General features: G+C 49.3%; 1 protein-coding gene across 1 annotated transcript in view; it reads left to right on the top strand.

Annotated features, from left to right (window-relative positions):
- The window catches only part of LOC116967319 (phosphatidylinositide phosphatase SAC2-like), a 36,427-nt gene extending 18,352 nt beyond the window's left edge, over positions 1 to 18,075 (top strand). The window contains exons 12-19 of the mRNA XM_033013821.1: positions 894 to 1,014; positions 1,392 to 1,520; positions 4,332 to 4,449; positions 6,681 to 6,872; positions 14,359 to 14,431; positions 15,615 to 15,696; positions 17,473 to 17,685; positions 17,806 to 18,075. Coding sequence (XP_032869712.1) covers positions 894 to 1,014; positions 1,392 to 1,520; positions 4,332 to 4,449; positions 6,681 to 6,872; positions 14,359 to 14,431; positions 15,615 to 15,696; positions 17,473 to 17,685; positions 17,806 to 18,075 — 1,198 coding nt within the window. The remainder of the gene's footprint in view (positions 1 to 893; positions 1,015 to 1,391; positions 1,521 to 4,331; positions 4,450 to 6,680; positions 6,873 to 14,358; positions 14,432 to 15,614; positions 15,697 to 17,472; positions 17,686 to 17,805) is intronic.
- Positions 18,076 to 20,757: the final 2,682 nt, after the last annotated feature.

Here is a 20,757-nt window from a genome sequence, read left to right as displayed (position 1 = left end):
TTCTAACTCCAAGTGACCCTTGCATCCCCTCTCTCTCCATCCCTCCCCCACCCTAGTTGTTTTACCCTAGTTGTACAGGGTCTTGGTGAGACCACACCTGGAGTATTGCGTACAGTTTTGGCCTCCTAATCTGAGGAAAGACATTCTTGCCATAGAGGGAGTACAGAGAAGGTTCACCAGACTGATTCTTGGGATGGCAGGATTTCCATATGAAGAAAGACTGGATAGACTCGGCTTGTACTCGCTAGAATTTAGAAGATTGAGGGGGGATCTTATAGAAACTTACAAAATTCTTAAGGGGTTTGACAGGCTAGACGCAGGAAGATTATTCCCGATGTTGGGGAAGTCCAGAACTAGGGGTCACAGTTTAAGGATAAGAGGGAAGTCTTTTAGGACCGAGATGAGAAAATCATTTTTTACACAGAGAGTGGTGAATCTGCCACAGAAGGTAGTTGAGGCCACAGTTCATTGGCTATATTTAAGAGGAAGTTAGATGTGGCCCTTGTGGCTAAAGGGATCAGGGGGTATGGAGAGCAGGCAGGGATGGGATACTGAGTTGGATGATCAGCCATGATCATATCGAATGGCGGTGCAGGCTCGAAGGGCCGAATGGCCTACACCTGCACCTATTTTCTATGTTTACTAGCTTCAAAGTCATCTAGTTGAGTCTCGTTGTCTGTAACTCACAGCTGTAGACCACAGCTAACAATGGCCTGTCTCCGCTATCATCGTATACCTTTTTGTGTATCTTTCATTCACTTGTTCCATATCTCGCTACATCACCTTCTACATCTCCCCTTTCCCTTTCCCCGTCCGTCGGTCTGAAGAAGGGTCTCGCCCCCCCCCCGTACTAATCCGCTACACTTCGCCGTTTCCACCATTTTGTTTTGCAGCGCGCACAACGGCGTGGTGATGATGGAGCAGGAGGGAGTGCTTCGCACCAACTGCATGGACAGCCTAGATCGCACCAACGTCGTGCAGGCCGCCATTTCCCGCCACATCCTGGAGCAACAGGTAAAGCCGCCTTATTTGGCCCAGCATGCTCCTAGAACCTGTGGCGGACTGGCCAGGGTGTCAGCTTGCCCGATGGCAAGTGATGGCAAGTGGGCCCCTGTTAAATGATAGCATTGTAGTTGTGGGTGGGCCCCCTTTGTCTCCTAGCAACCAATATATTTAGACCCAGTCCACCACTGCGTAGAACGTATGAAATTCCCTTCACTGGTGGAAGTCCTTGGTGCTGTAGCGCTTGTTCCAGTGTTGGTGGGTAGAGGGGAGCATGCATCTGGATTATTCGCCCCTCAGTTCCGCGTCCTCCAGCTCAGCGGTGTCGAGCTGCACACGGCCTGCCGTAACCCAACTCCATTTTTTCCCCCTCCGCTCCTCTCTTCCAGCTGAAGATGCTCAACCTCCTCCCCGCGCAGTGCCGCCTCTCCCACAAGAGTCTCAAAACGTTCCAGAACATGTGGGCGAATAACGGCGACGCCATCAGCAGGCAGTACGCGGGCACGGCCGCCATGAAGGTAGGACCTCCTCTCCTCGAACTGTCCTCACCTCACCAGCCTCACACTGATCAGATCTTCACCGCTCATCCACGGTGAGCGCAGGCTTGGCGATCATTTCGCCGAACACCTCCGCTCGGTCCGCTTTAACCAACCTGATCTCCCGGTGGCTCAACACTTCAACCCCCTCCCATTCCGAATCCGACCTCTCTGTCCTGGGCCCCCTCCATAGCCAGAGTGAGCACCACCGGAAATTGGAGGAGCAGCACCTCATATTCCACTTGGGCAGTCTGCACCCCAGCGGCATGAACATTGACTTCTCCAATTTCCGGTAGCCCTTGGTGTCTCCTCCCCTTCTCAGCTTTCCCTCGGCCCTCTGGCTCCTCCTCTTACTTTCTTCCCGCCCCCCCACTCTGCATCAGTCTGAAGAAGGGTATCGACCCGAAACGTTGCCTAGTTCCTTTGCTCCATAGATGCTGCCGCACCCGCTGAGTTTCTCCAGTACTTTTGTCTACCACTCAATAACGCACTAGGGAAAGGTACAATGGAGGACCTTGCATGGGGGGGGGACCTCCGTGAGTGAGGGGAAGGTGGGGGGGGAGGGGGAGAACAAAGGGCGACCTGGCCTGGGGGTACTGTGTAACTTAGTAAGCACCCTCTATGTGGCCACTATTTGGATACCTTGGTTACGCAAGCAGAGAATCTCACTGTGACTTGTCACATGAGGCAATAAAATATTCATTCATCCATTTGCAGCAGCTAATTAATCCATCAACCTGCGCCTAGTTTAGTTTGATTTAGGGATGTAGTGCGGAAACAGGCCCTTCGGCCCATCGAGTCCGCACCTACCAGCGATCCCCGTATACCTGCACTAGGGACAATTTGCAATTTTTACCAAAGCCAATTAACCTACAAACCTGCACATCTCTGGAGTGTGGGAGGAGACCGGAGCACCCGGAGAAAACCCACACAGTTCACGGGGAGAATGTACACACTCAGTACAGACAGCGCCCGTGGTCAGGATAGAACCCGGGTCTCTGGCGCTGAAAGGCAGCAACTCTACCGCTGCTCCACCTTCTGCCCAGCATGGAAATGGTGTTTACACTGACTATCATCAGATGCCGGCACAGTGGCGCAGCGGTAGAGTTGCTGCCTTACTACGCCAGAGACCCGGGTTCGATCCTGACTACGGGTGCTGTGAGCTGCGTGCGTTTTTTCCAGGATCTCCGGTTTCCTCCCACACTCCAAAGACGTACAGGTTTATAGGCTAAGTTTAGTTTATTATCACGTGAAAAGCTTTTTTGCTGCTGCTACCCAGTCAGCGGAGTTTAGAGATACAGCATGGAAACAGGCCCTTCGGCCCATCGAGTCCATGCCAACCAGCAATAACCCGTATACCAGTTCTATTCTACACACCTGCGCGAATTCTTAAGGAAACCAATTAACCTACAAACCCGCACGTCTTTGGAATGTGGGAGGAAACCGGAGCAAGCCCACGCGGTCACAGGGAGAACATACAAATTACACATAGAAGGAACCAAAGATGAATGTGTGTAGGAAGGAACTGCAGATGCTGGTTAAATCGAAGAGAGATACAAAATGCTGGAGTAACTCAGCAGGACAGGCAGCGTCTCGAGAGAAGGAATAGGTGATGTTTCGGGTCGAGACCCTTCTTCAGATCGTCAGGATCGAACCCAGGTCTCTGGCGCTGTGAGGCAGCAGCTCTACCCGCTGTACCACTGTGCCCCCCAAAGATAGCCTCTTGGCTCAGTTTCAAAGAGCGTGATGGAAGTTCACCCCAACCCTTAGCGCTTCAGATACTACAGGATTAAGGGGCAAGAGGGTTAGTGCAGGGCTGTGGGACTGAGCTAAAAGATCAGCTGTTGTCTTAACGGAATGCCAAGTCAAGTCAAGTCACTTTTATTTCTATAGCACATTTAAAAAACAACTCTCGTTGGCCAAAGTGCTTTACATTGGTGGAGGTACTAACGTTATACAACATTAGTTCATAGATTAAGTACAGACATAAATACATACATATAGCCCTCTCTCAGAGGACGTCAAGAAAGGCTTAAGAGTAAAGATGAGTTTTAAGTCTCGACTTTAAGGAGTCGATGGAGGGGGCAGTTCTGATGGGAAGAGGGATGCTGTTCCACAGTCTAGGGGCTAGATATGGGAGACCAAGGGACATGCTGATTCCATGTTCTTCTTATGTTTAATATCAGAAGACATCAGTGTACTAAGACAAAATGTGACCATTTGGGACTGAGATGAGGAGAAACTTTTTCACCCAGAGAGTTGTGAATCTGTGGCCATTTGGGACTGAGATGAGGAGAAACTTTTTCACCCAGAGGGTTGTGTGAATCTATGGCCATTTGGGACTGAGACGAGGAGAAACTTTTCCACCCAGAGGGTTGTGTGAATCTGTGGCCATTTGGGACTGAGATGAGGAGAAACTTTTTCACCCAGAGAATTGTGAATCTGTGGCCATTTGGGACTGAGATGAGGAGAAACATTTTCACCCAGAGAGTTGTGAGAATCTGTGGCCATTTGGGACTGAGACAAGGAGAAACTTTTCTACCCAGAGAGTTGTGTGAATCTGTGGAATTCCCTGCCACAGAGGGCGGTGGAGGCCAAGTCACTGGATGGATTTAAGAGAGAGTTAGATAGAGCTCTAGGGGCTAGTGGAGTCAAGGGATATGGGGAGAAGGGTTATTGATTGGGGACGATCAGCCATGATCACAATGAATGGCGGTGCTGGCTCGAAGGGCCGAATGGCCTCCTCCTGCACCTATTGTCTATGTTTCTAAAATGTGTTGCTTGTTTTGTTAGAGTGACTTCACTCGAACTGGAGAGAGTAAATTTGCGGGGGCAATGAAAGATGGTTATCGATCGGCCAACAGATATTACCTCCACCACTTCCGACACGCGTACAGGCAGACTGTGATCGGTGAGTATGCAGCCGAAGCCAACGCTTCCTACCTCCAGGGTTCCCTATCAATAGTAGACATTGGTGTGAGGGGACCTGCTGATCCACCTCACTGGGCACTCTGTACAGCATTGCCCTTAATGTACTCAAGAGAGAGTTGGATAGAGCTCTCGGGGCTAACGGAATCAAGGGTTATGGGGAGAAGACAGCCACGGGGCACTGATTCTGGATGATCTGCCATGATCATATTGAATGGTTCGATGTTTCTATTTTCTATGAAAGGAGGGCTTTGGAAAGGAGATGAGGAGGAATATCTTTAGCCAGAGGGTGGTGAATCTGTAGAATGCATTGCCACAGACGGCTGTGGAGGCAAAGTCAATGGATATTGTCAAGGCAGAAATGGACAAGTTCTTGAATCGTATCTGTGTCAGGGGTTACGGGGAGAAGGCGTATGTAGGAATCGTAGGGATTGAGAGGGAGAGATGGATCAGCCATGATTGAATGGCGGAATAGACTTGATGGGCTGAATGGACCTAATTCTGCTCCTATAACTTAAGGACCTGGGCACCTTTCTACTCCCCCCCCCCCCCCCCCTCCCACCACATCCTATTCCAACGCCTGTACACCTGGGGTTGGCAGCCTTGTTCTTCACAGGGGCCAGGACCCTTGTCTGTGAGCTTGGAGTTTGGAACAATAAGGATGCCCTTATTCAAACATGTAAGAACCTGTGGGGGTGGGGGTGGGGGCGTGGGGGGGGGGGGGGGGGGGGGGGGGTGGTGACAGGGTGGCTGCTGAGATGGCTTTTCACGGAAAGACTCATGTTCATGTGATAGGAGCAAAATTAGGCTATTCAGCCCATCGAGTCTACACCGCCATTCAATCATGGCTGATCTATCTTTCCCTCTCAACCCCATTCTCCTGCCTTCTCCCCCCTAACCATTGCCAATTTGCCACCCTTACTAATCAAGAACCTACCAATCTTTGCGTTAATGACTTGCCCTGCACAGCCTTCTGTGGCAATGAATTCCACCGATTCACCATCCTCTGGTTCAAAGAAATACCCCCTCATCTCTATTCTGATGGCTGCGCCCTCTGGTACTAGACTCTCCCATGACTGGAAACATCCATTCCATGTCCTCCCTATCGAAGCCTTTCACCATTTGGTAAGTTTCAATGAGATCCCCGCCCCCTCATCCTTCTATCTCCAGGGAGCACGGGCCCAGTGCCGTTAAACCCTCCTCGTACATTAACTCAATCATCCCCCGATCATTCTCGTAAACCTCCTCTGGACCCTCTCCATAGCCAACACATCCTTCCTCAGTTACGTGGCCCAAAACTGCTCACAATACTCCAAATGTGGCCACACTCGCGCCCGATATAGCTTCAGCTGGGTTTTATATTCAGGCCCGCTTGAAATGAATGCTTGAAATAATTGCAATTGCCGTCATTACCACCGACTCAAACTGCAAATGAACCCATTTGGAATCTTACACCAGTCCCTTTGCACCTCTGATTTCCGAATGCTCTCCACATTTAGAAAGTAGTCCACCCTTCCATTCCTTCTACTGTGCAGAAGGTTCAGAGCTGCCTTCATAGAGGGAACCAAGGATGGACTACAGCCAGATGGGAATGGCTTTGATTTCTTAACATTAACAGTGGCGCCAGTACGTAACACGAACACAACAGGGTCCCAGACCAATGATAGACACAAAGTGCTGGAATAACTCAGTCGGTCAGGCATCAGAGAATATGGATATGGAATATGGATCCGCCTGATTTCAGACTTTCAGCTTGAGGAAAGGTCCCGACCTGTTCTCTCTTCTCCAGAGATGCTGCCTGCCCAGCTGAGTTACTCCAGCACGTTGAGTGTCTATCCTTGATAGAAACCAGCATCTGCAGTTTTAGATTCCGTCTGGGGACCTTGCGTCCGTATGGCATTAACATTGAATTCTCCCAATTTTGCTAGCCCTTGCTGTCTCCTCCCCTTCCTTAACCCTCTAGCTGTCTCCTCCCACCCTCCCATCCGCCCGCCCTCGGGCTCCTCCTCCTCCCCTTTTCCTTCTTTCTCCCCCCCACCCCCCATCAGTCTGAAGAAGGGTTTCGGCCCGAAACGTTGCCTATTTCCTTCGCTCCATAGATGCTGCTGCACCCGCTGAGTTTCCCCAGCAATTTTGTGTACCTTCTGCAGTTCTTTTATTGTCTTTGTCCCAGGCGCGATGGTAGTAATCGAGTAGTCTTCCATTTGCTCACAGATCTGATGCACGGGGCTCGATTGACCATAAACATCCAGGCGCTGATCGGAAAGCAGAAGCCCGCAAGAGCTTTGCTCGTTAAGGAACAGCAGAAACTAAAGAAGCAGGAGATCGAAGCTTTAGTCAGCCGATTTAGTACACTCCTGTTACCACTGACCGAGACGTTCTTGGGAGGCTGGCTGTTTGTTAGCTGTAATCCAAGGTCTATCAGACGCTCATTGTTTTGAAGCAATTAGTATTCAGTAAGAGTCTGTGTTTTAATACTTCGTTGAGAATTAGACTTAAGTTTAATATTGTCATGTATACCGAGGTGCAGTGTGGAGCGAGGGAAGGAACTGCAGATGCTGGTTTAAACCAAAGAAAGACACAAAATGCTGGAGTAACTCAGCGGGAGAGGCAGCATCTCTGGAGAGAAGGAATGGGTGACGTTTCGTGTCGAGATCCTTCTTCGGTTCTGCGGACTGAAGTTGGGGGTCTCGACTCGAAACGTCACCCATTCCTTCTCTCCAGGTTTGCTGCCTGTCCCGCTGAGTTACTCCAGCTTTTTGTGTTTCGATCAGATAACATTATACACAAATACAATCAAGTCTACCTCCAGTACAATAGGTAAAGCAAAGGGGAAGATACAGAGTGCAATATGTAGGATACATTTCTCAACATAATAGCTCATCGGTGCACAGTAATTAGGAATGCCTTGCATGGCAATGCTACTTTATATCAGTGATTGGGGAATATGCTCTTTCAATATGATATTAGCGGGACCTATCGCAACATTGTTAGAAACATGTAGACAAGTACATTGGTAGGTACACAAAAATGCTGTAGAAACTCAGCGGGTGCAGCAGCATCTATGGAGTGAAGGAAATAGGTGACGTTTCGGGCCGAAACCCTTCTTCAGACTGATTGGATGACCAAGTACATTGGTAGGGCAGGTTTAGAGGGATATGGGCCAAATGCAGGCAGGTGGGTCTAGTGTAGATGGGACATGTTGGTCAGCATGGGCAAGTTGGGCCGAAGGGCCTGTTTCCGCACTGTACGACTCTATGACACTCTGTGATATTCTGCGCCTCATTAATTAACAAAAATGCTGCCTGAAAATATCAGCAGATAAGGTTCAGGGTGTTACAGAGAATGTGTAAAGTTAAGACTGTCATATTCACGGCAAGATAAACTGTTTATGATGTGATACTGAGAGTTGAGAGGGGTGACGAAAGCCTCAAATGAACCAAAACTAATATTTTTTAACAGAGTTACTTTAGAATATGAGTCTCCTGATGAAAACGTGAGGTTGTCTTTGCAATTGTAACTGTGAACATGAGGCAACACAATGGCATAGTTGGTAGAGCCGCTGCCTCCCTGACCCCAATCCTGACCTCGGGTGCTGTCTGCATTGAGTTAGCACGTTCTCCACATGACCGCGTGGGTTTTCTCCATTTCCCTCCCACTTACCGAAGACATGAGGGTCTGTAGGCTAATCGGCTTTCTAAATCGTCCCCTGGTGCGTTGGGAGTGGATGAGAAAATGGGATAACACGGAACTCGATTAATGGGTGATTGACGGTCAGTATGGACTTGGTGGGCCGAAGGGCCTGTTTCCATGCTGTATGTCCATACAAACTACCACAAGCTGATGTTACAAGTTCAAGTGAATCCCATGGGTTTTGGAAAAATGGCTGCGAGTTTGTGTCGTGTGAAATATTTGTAGTGAGTGAGTTCCTCTTGACATTAAATCCGGTACAGGGATGGCACAGTGGTGCAGGGTAGAGTTCCTGCCTTACTGCACTAGAGACACAGGTTCGATCCTGACTACGGGTGCTGTCTGTATGGAGTTTGTACATTCTCCCCGTGACCATGTGGGTTTTCTCCAGGTGCTCCAGTTTCCCCCCACACTCCAAAGACGTGCAGGTTTGTAGGTCAATTGGCTTTGGTAAAAATTGGTTTCTGTCAATTGTAAGTTGGCCATCGTGCGTAGGATAGTGCTCGCGTACGGGGAGATCGCTGGTCGGCGCAGACTCGGTGGGCCGCAGGGCCATGTCTACATGCTGTATCGCCAAATTAAAAGTCTAAAGGGGAATTGGAATGATACCTACAGAAACAGCCATGCCCGTCAGACTATTACAGATCAAGCAGCAACTGTGGACAGAGAAATAGAGTTGAGGCTTCGAGTTTCTGACCTTTCATTAGAATTGTAAAGGTTCGAATGCAGGCTTGTTTTAAATTACGGAGAAGAGTGGTGGGGATGGAGAGAAGAAAGGGAATGTTTGTGCTAGGACAGAGATCAAGGGGAAATGGGCGAGGTTGGTCCTGACCTGGTTGTGTTTTGCAGCAGTATTCTTTATCATCCCCTCACCTTGCCTCCTTCACCCTTCCTTATTTACACCTCGACTGAACTCATTTGTTGCCTTTAATACCTTCACCACCATTGGCAACCTGTGTCATCCATTTTCCCCTCATGGTCACCACCCCCATTCACTCTCTCCACACCCTCCCCAATTCTCTGCAACTCTGTGCGACACGGTGGCGCAGCGGTAGAGTTGCTGCCTTACAGCGCTTACAGCTCCGGAGACCCGGGTTCGATCCTGGCTACGGATGCTTGTCTGTACGGAGTTTTTACGTTCTCCCCGTGACCTGCGTGGGGTTTTCCCCAAGAACTTTGGTTTCCTCCCACACTCCAAAGACGTCCATGCTTGCAGGTTAATTGGCTTGGCATAAATATAAAATTTGACCCTAGTACAGGATAGTGTTGATGTGTGGGGATCGCTGGACGGCGCGGACTCGGTGGGTCGAAGGGCCTGTTTCCGCGCCATATCTCTAAACTAAACTAAAATAAACTTAAAACAATGCCAACCTTTTCAGTCAAAGGGCGTTAACTCTTGTTTCTCTCTTCACGGATGCTGCCTGACCTCCCGAATATCACCAGCATTTTCCACTTCTTTCAGAAGTTGAGGGGCTGCACTTTCTCTGCCTTTCTGCCAACCTCTTCATTGTTTTGTTGCCCTTGCTGTTCATTTCTTGTTTCAGGGAGAAGGGTTGGCCCAGACAGAATCTGGACATCTTGCTCCTGCTTACCAATGACGCTTGTTACTTTGCTCAGTGAGTAACCATAAAATATTTCATCCAATCTCAGAAGGTCCACCGGTAATGTTGAGGGAGTGCAGCGTAGGTTTACCAGGTTAATTCCCGGAATGGCAGGACTGACATATGATGAAAGAATGGATCGACTGGTCTTATATTCACTGGAATTTAGAAGGAAAAATGGGCTCTTATAGAAACATATAAAATTATTAAGGGATTGATTGGACAGATGCAGGCTAGATGCAGGAAAAAATGTTCCCCATTTTGGGGGAGTCCAGAACCAGGGGTCACAGTTTAAGAATATGGGGTAGGCCATTTAGGAATGAGATGAGGAAAAGCTTTTTCACCCAGAGAGTTGTGAATCTGTGGAATTCTCTGCCGCAGAAGGCAGTGGAGGCCAATTCACTGGATGTATTCAAAAGAGGGTTGGATATAGTGCTTAGGGCTATGTGAAGAAAGCAGGAACGGGGTACTGATTCTGGATGATCAGCCATCTGGGACTGAATGGCCTACTCCAGCACCTATTTTCTATATTTCTATGTTCATGACGGAATTAGATAAATATTTGGAAAGAGGTCATTCTTAATGGAAAGTAATGAAGAAGACTTTTGATTAGTAAGGGTGTCAAGGCTTATGGGGTGAAGAGAGGATAAGGGGTTAAGAGACAAATCTGTGAAAATCATTACCACAAAAGGCTATGGAGGCCAAGTCAATGTCATTTTTATGGCAGAGATAGACAGATTCTTGATTAGTACGGGTGTCAGAGGTTATGGGGAGAAGGCAGGAGAATGGGGTTGAAACGGAAAGATAGATCAGCCATGATTGAAAGGTGGAGTAGACTTGATGGGCTGAATGGCCTCATTCTGCTCCTTGAATTTATGAGAAAGTGGGATAATTTGGAAAACTCTTTCAAAGAACTGAGAAGGATGAGGGGGGAGGTGGTGGGGTGGGGGGGGGGGGGGGGGGGGGGGGGGGGGAGGAGGGGGGAGGGAGGTGGGGGTGGGTGGGAACTCATTGAAATACCGAATCTTGAAAGGCCTGGATAGAGTGGATGTGGAGAGGATGTCTCCACTAGTGGGAGCATCTGGGACCAGAGGGAACAGCCTCAGAATAAAAGGACGTACCTTTAGGAAGGAGATGAGGAGGAACGGCTTCAGTCCGAGGGTGGTGAATCTGTGGGATTCGTTGCCACAGAGGGCTGTGGCGGACAAGTCAATGGGCATTTTAAAAGCGGAGATGGACAGGTTCTTGATTACTAAGGGTGTCAAAGGTTACAGGGAGAAGGCAGGAGAATGGGGGTGAGAAGGAAAGATAAATCGGCCATGATTGAATGGCGTAGATGGCTCGATGGGCCGAATGGCCTAAATCTGTCCCCTATGACTTATGAACTTTGAACATATGGGTATGAAAGGTCAAATGGTCATACAGTTGCGGTTTCAAATTTATGAAGCAGACATATCCAGGAAGCTCTTGATTCAGCCTTGTGTGTTCTGATCACATTTTTCTTTGCAGCATCACCAAAAGATGTCAAGTCTCTAAAACAAATCGCATCGTTCTGCCAGACTTGCTCAAAATAGAAATTGGTAAGTGTGAGTCTCGTCTCATTTGGGGCTGTGGGACTGTGTCAGGGAGTAGAGGCAAACTCTGCTCTGGTGCCCAAATCCAGGGGAACCAAGTTCAGCTCACTGACTCAAAATGCTGGAGTAACTCAGCGGGACAGGCAGCATCCCTGGATAGAAGGAATGGGTGATGTTTCGGGTCGAGACACTTCTACAGACGAGACTCTTTCTTGCCATAGAGGGAGTACAGAGAAGGTTCACCAGACTGATTCCTGGGATGTCAGGATTTTCATATGAAGAAAGACTGGATAGACTCGGCTTGTACTCGCTAGAATTTAGAAGATTGAGGGGGGATCTTATAGAAACGTACAAAATTCTTAAGGGGTTGGACAGGCTAGATGCAGGAAGATTGTTCCCGATGTTGGGGAAGTCCAGAACAAGGGGTCACACAGTTTAAGGGTAAGGGGGAAATCTTTTAGGACCAGATGAGGAAAACATTTTTCACACAGAGAGTGGTGAATCTCTGGAATTCTCTGCCACAGAAGGTAGTTGAGGCCACAGTTCATTGGCTATATTTAAGAGGGAGTTAGATGTGGCCCTTGTGGCTAAAGGGATCAGGGGGTATGGAGAGAAGGCAGGTACAGGATACTGAGTTGGATGATCAGCCATGATCATATTGAATGGCGGTGCAGGCTCGAAGGGCCGATTGGCCTACTCCTGCACCTATTTTCTATGTTTCTATGGTTTGCCCCATCTCCATCCAAACCCATTCGACTTCCTCATCATCTGAGCTAGGATTCTTCCTCACTATTATTGTCCTCCAGAGCTACCCTACCGTTCAGCTTGTGTCTCTGCTATTGCCTTCATCAACTTGCAAACTGATCTCTGTTTGGAGATGGTCGAAAATGTTGGAAGAACTCAGAGCCTGCAGGGGAAATGTGGTAAATCTGCAAAATGACTGGCCTTGTGCGAGCCTGACAACATTTTCTTTCTTTTTTAAAAAAAAATTTAAATTATAAGTAAGTACAATAATGTAGTACATAAGTACCTAATACATAATGAGATATTGCAGTTCATGTACAACTTCTTGTTTCAAATTTAACAGAATAGAACAGAAAATGAGATAAGCCAAGATAGAGAAACATAGAAACAGAAAATAGGTGCAGGAGTAGGCCATTCGGCCATTCAATATGATCATGGCTGATCATCCAACTCAGTATCTTGTACCTGTCTTCTCTCCATACCCCCTGATCCCTTTAGCCACAAGGGCCACATCTAACTAAGTTTGCATGTAAATATATTTATTTATTGAAATCATATTCTATGTCGCTCTTCCAGGGAGATGCTAACTGCATTTCGTTGTCTCTGTACTGTACACTGACAATGACAATTAAAGTTGAATCTGAATCTGAATCTGAATCTAACTCCCTCTTAAATATAGCCAATGAACTGTGGCCTCAACTACCTTCTGTGGCAGAGAGTTCCAGAGACTCACCACTCTCTGTGTGAAAAATGTTTTTCTCATCTCGGTCCTAAAGGATTTCCACTTTATCCTTAAGCTGTGACCCCTTCTCCTGGACTTCCCCAACATCGGGAACAATCTTCCTGCATCTAGCCTGTCCAACTCTTTTAAGAATTTTGTAAGTTTCTATAAGATCCCCCCTCAATCTTCTAAATTCTAGCGTGTACAAGCCGAAAGATAGGAGTATCATAAGCAGTGATGATAGTGTTAGTTCGTGAGATAGTAAAGAAAGCCCGGAGGAAAGGTAGAAGGGGATGGAGAGGAAAAAAGAGAAGGAAAAAAAAAAAGAAAAAAAAAATTATTTTTGAAGGCCATCACCACTACACCAGGGAAAAGGCGGGGAAGATTTGTATGAAGATATATTACACCATCGCTGGAAAGGGCACCAATCTGTACGTACTGAGGCCAGCTCTTCAGTACCAGCATGGCGTCATTCAAGGTAAGCAAGCACCTTGTCGCTTGGTTCAGTTTAGTTTAGTTTAGAGATACAACAGGCCCTTCGGCCCACCGAATCTACCCCTTGCCCTCTTCCTCCACCCAAGCCGTTTAACAAGTTCCACACTTCACCACGTTGTATCGCTCTTGAGATCACACCCTGTGGTCTCTGTAGTGTGGGAGGAAACCGGAGCACCCGGAGAAAACCCACGCAGGTCACGGGGAGAGTCCGGACTCTATACAAACTGCATCCGCAGTCAGGATCGAACCCGATGCTAATCCCCCGGCATTTGATCTGTAACCTTCCAGGCTAGATGGTCACTCATGTCCTTGGAGTACCTATCTGAAGCAGTGTGTTCTAAATTGAACCACCCTCTGAGTGAGAAAAAGTCTTTACCAGATCTCCTCTTAACTATAAGGTACACAAAAATGCTGGAGAAACTCAGCGGGTGCAGCAGCATCTACGAAGCGAAGGTGATTCGGGCCGAAACCGAAGGTTGCCCCATCCTGTCTCTCAGCTTTTCTTTCCCTACCTCCCCCGCCAATCAGTCTGAAAAAGTGTCCCGACCCGAAATATCACCTATCTGTATTCTCCAGGGCAGCGTACAACCCAGCAGTATGAATATTGATGCCTCTAACTTCGTAATCATTGCTTTCCCTCTCTCTCTCTGTCCCTCCCCCACCCTAGTCAGCCTACTAGTTTCACTGTTGGCCTGCTTAGTTCAACCTTCTCCTCAGCCAACAATGGAGCATTGTGGGCTCCATCTTTCCTTGGTTAACGTTGCCGGCTTTGATTTGTCCTTTTGCACACCTTTCATTCATTTGTTCTTTGCACCTATTCATACCTCTAGCTTCCCTCTCCCCTGTCTCTCCGCCTGGAGAAGGGTCTCGACCCGAAACGTCACCTATTCCTTTTCTCCAGAGATGCTGCCTGACCCACGGAGTTACTCCAGCATTCTGTGCCGACCTTCGGTTGTAAACCAGCATGGGCGGTTCCATTGACGTATAGTTGACCCATGGCTTGGTCAGCCATCGGGAGGAGTAGATGGCTAATGTGTAGTGTTTTTCAGACAACCTCTATACTGTAGCTGTGGTCATTCGAAGGGCCAGACGAGCGATCACAGGAACAGAACTGCCGATCAATGCGGAGAGGAGATCCACGTGAGTTATTGAGTGGGACGCGCCTGATCCACACAAAATCCTACCCTGTCTGCCTTTCGATTCCTTGACATGCTTTCTGCTGGCAAGGCACAGAGTGCTGGAGGAACTCAGCGGGCACTTTCCATTTGTTTACAAGCCAAGGGTCCCACTCGCGTATTACTACCTTTGCCCACCTGCCCATGCCAAGGGGTCCAGCCATTCCCACAACCAGTGCTGCCTTTTGTGAAGAGATTACCTCTGTGTCATGACAACTTCGGGGGCCGGGGTTTGCATGGAACGCGAAATACTTCCTCATTTGTTCCAAGTACTTTCTTTGAATTGTTCCGGATCGAAGAGAACTGTGTCATGGGAGCAGAATTCCGTCATTTGGCCGATGAAGTCTACTCCACCATTCAATCACGGCTGATCTATCTTTCCCACTCAACCCCATTCTCCTGTCTTCTCCCGATAACTTTTGACGCCCATATGAACCACTGTATGAAGACATTGGCTGTCCGCCCACAGAGTTTGGGGTGGGTTCCTGTGCCCCCGTGGCCCAGTCCCTCAGTGGGAGTCTGAAGGAACGTCCCGACCCGAATCATAACCTTTCCATTCCCAATCACGGATGCTACCTGACATGCCGAGTTCCTCCAGACTTGTGTAGTATTTTTCTCCAGATTTCAACATCTCTATGAAATCTCCTCAAAAGTGTTCCCACTTTGAAGAAGTCCTCCTCCTCTCTCCAACATGAGTTCCCTCCCACTGCTCCCCCTCTATGATTCCAATGGATGCCCTACTCTTTGAGGAAGTTTTCTTCAAGTTTCCGCACCCGGACTTGCTAGCACTGCGCAATGTCCTTCCAGTCCAAGGAAAGGCCTGTACCCAGAACGCCGTCTGCGCACTTCCCCACAGATACTGCCTGGCCCGCTGAGTTCCTCCATTCCTCCAGCACTTTGTGGTGTGATCAAGATCCCAGCATCTGCAGTCGCTTATGTCTCTCACCCAGTGAGAAGGTCCAGTCGGCTTTAAGCAAAGAATCCAGCTCCAATGCTGGGGTCAGTGGGGGAGACCTTGATTATCCTCTTCCAGGGTTAGGAGTTTCGGGAAAAGGACGTTCCCGCGCAGGAGACACTGCGGGGAATGTTCTGAGGGGGAGGGTTGTGTCTGGTAAATAACGCAGTATCGATGTCTTGGTGCCTTGCAGTAGACATTTCATGGAAGGCGTCTGGACCATACTGATCTCCTTCATTCAGCTCCTCATGGCCGGGGTCAAGTCCATCGTCAATGTATGTCACCGGAGGCAGCCCAGGTACAGATGTACAGGTTCCCAGTAACTTGTCTCGCTTCCCAGTTTCAACGCACATGGCAGTGCACATGTGGACATATTGGTCGGCAGTCACAAAATGCTGGAGTAACTCAGCGGGACAGGCAGCATCTCTGGAGAGCAGGGATGGGTGACGTTTCGGGTCGAGACCCTTCTTCAGACTTGTAGATTGGTTATAGCATGTGAACCAATCATAGTAGAAATATCATCAGGGTATCCTTTTTTCCGGGTCCTCAGATATTAGTAGCTTGTGAACAGACCGGTCAAAGGAGACTAGCCCTAATCCCTGACACGCATGTGAGTAGTACAGAGATAGAATGTAGTCGGAGACAGTAAGACTGGTGGGAGAACTGGGAAGGAGAGGGGATGGATCGCCCACTCCCCTGACATCAATCTGAAGAAGGGTCTCAACCCAAAACGTCACCCATTCCTTCTCTCCGGAGATGCTGCCTGCCCCGCTGAGTTACTCCAGCATTTTGTGTCTACCTTCGATTTCAACCAGCATCTGCAGTTGCTTCCCACACAATATTCCACATGCGGACTGTCCGCATAAGTGCAAGGTGTCGCATTTTGGGAAGCCAAACCAGGGGTGGACCTTCACAGTGAACGGCAGAGCCCTGGGGTCTGTTGTCGAGCACAGGGGTACAGGAGTGCAAGCACATAGTTCTCTGAAAGTTGAGTCAATGATAGATAGGGTGGGCAAGAAGGCTTTTGGTACATTGGTCTTCATCGGTCAGGGTAGTGAGTATAGAGGTTGGAATATTATGTTGCAGTTGTACAAGACGTTGGTGAGTCCACATCTGGAGTATTCTATCCAGTTTTGGTCACCCTGCTCCAGGAAGAATGTTGTCAACTTGCAGGTTTGTAGGTTAATTGGCTTCTGTAAATTGTAATTGTAATTTGTCCCCAGTGTGTAGGATGGTGCCAGAGAATGGGGCGATCGCTGGCCGAAGGGCCTGTCTTCACCCTGCATCTCTAAACAATATTTTTTCAAATCGAAGGTCGGTGTGGACTCGTTGGGCCGAATGGCCTGTTTCCATGCTGGATCTCCAAGCTTAACTAAACTATGGACATTCAGAGGAGCCGTGGTGTTCTCTTCCCCTGAGACTTCTCTCCTAATGGTCTGCAGCCTGCTTGGGTTCAGTTTTTTCCCCACCATCTCCCTTGGTCAGGCTGCCGGGAATCACGGAGAAAAGGTTTAAGATGTGGACATGGTGGTCTATGGAGAGAGGTTGGAGATGTGAGGAGGGTGGTTCATGGAGAGAGGTTGGAGATGTGGGGAGGGTGGTTCATGGAGAGAGGTTGGAGATGTGGGGAGGGTGGTTCATGGAGCGAGGTTGGAGATGTGGGGAGGGTGGTTCATGGAGAGAGGTTGGAGATGTGGGGAGGGTGGTTCATGGAGCGAGGTTGGAGATGTGGGGAGGGTGGTTCATGGAGAGGGGTTGGAGATGTGGGGAGGGTGGTTCATGGAGCGAGGTTGGAGATGTGGGGAGGGTGGTTCATGGAGCGAGGTTGGAGATGTGGGGAGGGTGGTTCATGGAGAGAGGTTGGAGATGTGGGGAGGGTGGTTCATGGAGCGAGGTTGGAGATGTGGGGAGGGTGGTCCATGGAGAGGGGTTGGAGATGTGGGCATGGTGGTCACATTCGGGCGTCCCAGGGAGTAGCGGGTCGTTGCTGTCCAGGTTACCCGGGCGTTCACCGCGACTGTCTCCATCACAGGAAGGTGGAGCCCTCCAAGACCAAGGAGCGAGCTAAGACATCTCCCCGCATCGTGACGCCCCCGCCACGCAAAGGCACCCCTCGCATCTCGGAGCCGTGCGAGCCGGTGTTGAGGCGAACTTTCCGCGACCAGATACTGTCCATCTACCAGCCGAGGGACGGCCAGGCGAAGCTGCAGGTGTCCCACGCCAGGCGCGTCTCGGCCACCAGCTCCGCCAGTTCGCAGTCGCAGGTCTCCGGCGAAGACTCAGGGTTGGTTTCCATCAGGAGCTCCCCGTCCACCACCCCGTCTGTGTCTGTGTCTGGCTCCTCCTGCACCTCGTCCCCCTCCTCCTCCTCCGCCTCCTCGGAGGAGGACGAGAACAGGCCCCCTCCGCCAGCCGTTGCCCCCGGCCAGCGCTCCTCGCCCTCGCCCTCGCCCACCCCCGGGCGCAGCGACCCCCAGCCCCGGCTGCAGCCCAACCGCCCGGGCAAGCTCGGCGTCTCGCATCGCCAAGCTAAGAAGCGGCGGAGTTTGCATGACGACTCCCAGGACTCTTCCAGGTGCTCAACGCCGCCTCTCCCCGGTGCTGTCTACCCGTTGGCCACGGAAGGCAACAGCAACGACAAGCCCGACAAGTGAGGAGGGCTAAACAACTCCGGGGGGGTTGCGTTTGCAAGGAGCGTTTGCAACAAGGACTTCACATTGACAAACGCACAGGTACCTGGGGACAGCCTATTTCACTTGGTCTTTCCCCAAATCGTTTTAAACCCCCCCCCCCCCCCCCCCCCACCCCCCCACCCCACACACCACACACACCACACACACACTCAGACCTCGAATAAAACACAACACCTGCCTTTCCCCCGAGAGGCGCAAATCTGTCTGCCAAACCCTTTTTCCTGAGACTTGTGTTATTATGGGGAGAGAAAACATGTCAATCTGAAACGTTGTGTGGACCAACACAAACTCAGCGGGTCGGTCAGCATCTGTATGGGAAGGAAGAATCAACGGCGAACAGACGAACGAATTTTCAGCTGGGACCTGACTGTCTCCCTTCAGTTAGAGGGACTCCTTCTTCTGTCGTGAGCCACCGGGAACTGCAGATGCTGGGAACCCGAGGAAAACACAAAGTGCTGGAGGAACTCAGCAGTCCACAGTAGAGAGACACAAAAAGCTGGAGTAACTCGGTGAGTCAGGCAACAGCTGTGGAGAGAAGGGATGGGTTGCGTTTCGGGTCCAGACCCTTCTCCAGACATGAAGAACTCAGACATCTCGACCCCAAACGTCACCCATTCCCTTTTCTCCAGAGATAGCATTTTGTGTCTATCTTCGGTGTAAACCAGCATCTGCAGTTCCTTCCTACACACTCCACAGATGCCGCCTTTTTTTTGCTGAGTTCCTCCAGCACTTTGTGTTTTGTTTGAGGTTCCAGCATCTGCAGTTCCTTGTGCCTCTCCAAACCCACTTCTCTACCTGATGGGAGACATACACGATACAGGTCGAAGATACTTCGCCTGTTACTTGTTTCTCCTTCCACAGATGCTGCCCGACCCGCTGGAAAAATTTCTAGTTTTGTTTCCTCTTTATTTTAATATAAAGAAAATTCTTATTTATTATCGCCTGTTATTCCAAACTATCCACTGTTCCCAATTGGGAGAGGAGTTGTAATATTTCGGGACATTAGACAGGGGGGTTTGGAGAAGCAGGGGATGTCCAACCCAACACTGTCTCCAGTGACCATATCTGACCAGCAACATTTAGCAACCCTCCCCATTCAACCAACGTACAAACCCATCATTTCTATTTTAAGTGCAATATATTTTTTACTTTATCTCTTATGTTGCTGTTTGGAAACTTCATTTGCATCCTAAAACAGCTGGGAGAAAAATAAATTATTACGGTATTCCACTTTGTCAAATCCATCTTTGGAGATGAATGGCGACCTTAAATTATTCAAACGTGTAATGTAATAAAAAAAGGATTAAAGATTTTTGTTTTCATTTGAAGAGAAGTTTTTTATTTTATTTTCGTGATGACAGTGGCCAGCAGCCGGTGCTGGGAATACGGAAAGTCAGCGATTGTCCGGCGTTGGAGGACTCAGAAAAGGACAGGGACGGGATAGGTAGCCACAGAGTGCTGGAGTAACTCAACGGGTCAATAGACAATAAGTGCAGGAGTAGGCCATTCGGCCCTTCGAGCCAGCACCGCCATTCAATGTGATCATGGCTGATCATCCACAATCAGTACCCCGTTCCTGCCTTCTCCCCATATCCCCCGACTCCGCTATCTTTAAGAGCCCTATCTAACTCTCTCTTGAAAGTATCCAGAGAACCAGCCTCCACCACCCTCTGAGGCAGAGAATTTCACAGACTCACTACTCTCTGTGAGAAAAAGTGTTTCCTCGTCTCCGTTCTAAATGGCTTACCCTTTATTCTTAAACTGTGGCCCCTGGTTCTGGACTCCCCCAACATCGGGAACATGTTTCCTGCTTCTGGCGTGTCCAAACCCTTAATAATCGTATATGTTTCAATAAGATCCACTCATCCTTCTAAACTCCAGAGTGTACAAGCCCAGCCGCTCCATTCTCTCAACATATGATAGTCCCGCCATCCTGGGAATTAACCTTGTAAACCTACGTTGCACTCCCTCAATAACAAGAATGTCCTTCTTCAAACTAGGGGACCAAAACTACACAAAATACTCCAGGTGTGGTCTCTCAAGGGCCCTGTACAACTGCAGAAATACCTCTTTGCTCCTATGCTCAACTCCTCTTGTTCAGGCAGCATCTCAGGAAAGAAGGACGTTTCGGGTCGTCACCCTTCTTCAGACTGAGCGTCGGGGGGGAGGGGGGGGGGGGGGGGGGGGGGGGGGGGGGGGGGGTGGCGAGAAACTAGATGGATGCAAACGCAGGGACCAAATAAGACCCAGCACAGATAATCGAGGAAAGGTCATAAGTGATAGGGGCTCAATTAGGTCATTCGGCCCATCAAGCCTCCTCCGCTATTCAATCATGGCTGATCTATCTCTCCCTCCTAACCCCATTCTACTGCCTTCGCCCCATAACCCCTGACACCCATACTAATCAAGAATCTATCTGCCTATCTGCCTTAGAGATGGGTGGAGCCCACAATGGTCCATTGTTGGTTGTGGAAGAGGCAATAACACAGGGATACAAACAGTGTATGTATGTATCCATGCAGCTATACACTGTAAATTGATTAATAATTGTATATTGTCATTCTGCTGACTGATTAGCATGGGAGTGAGGGAGAGGGGACTAACGCACACTTGATAGACACAAAATGCCGACAGCATCTCTGG

This window comes from Amblyraja radiata, chromosome 39 (genome assembly GCF_010909765.2).
Source record: "Amblyraja radiata isolate CabotCenter1 chromosome 39, sAmbRad1.1.pri, whole genome shotgun sequence".
NCBI classification, from domain to species: domain Eukaryota; kingdom Metazoa; phylum Chordata; class Chondrichthyes; order Rajiformes; family Rajidae; genus Amblyraja; species Amblyraja radiata.
Note: the sequence above shows the minus strand (reverse complement) of the source record. Positions and strands in the feature narration are given on the sequence as shown.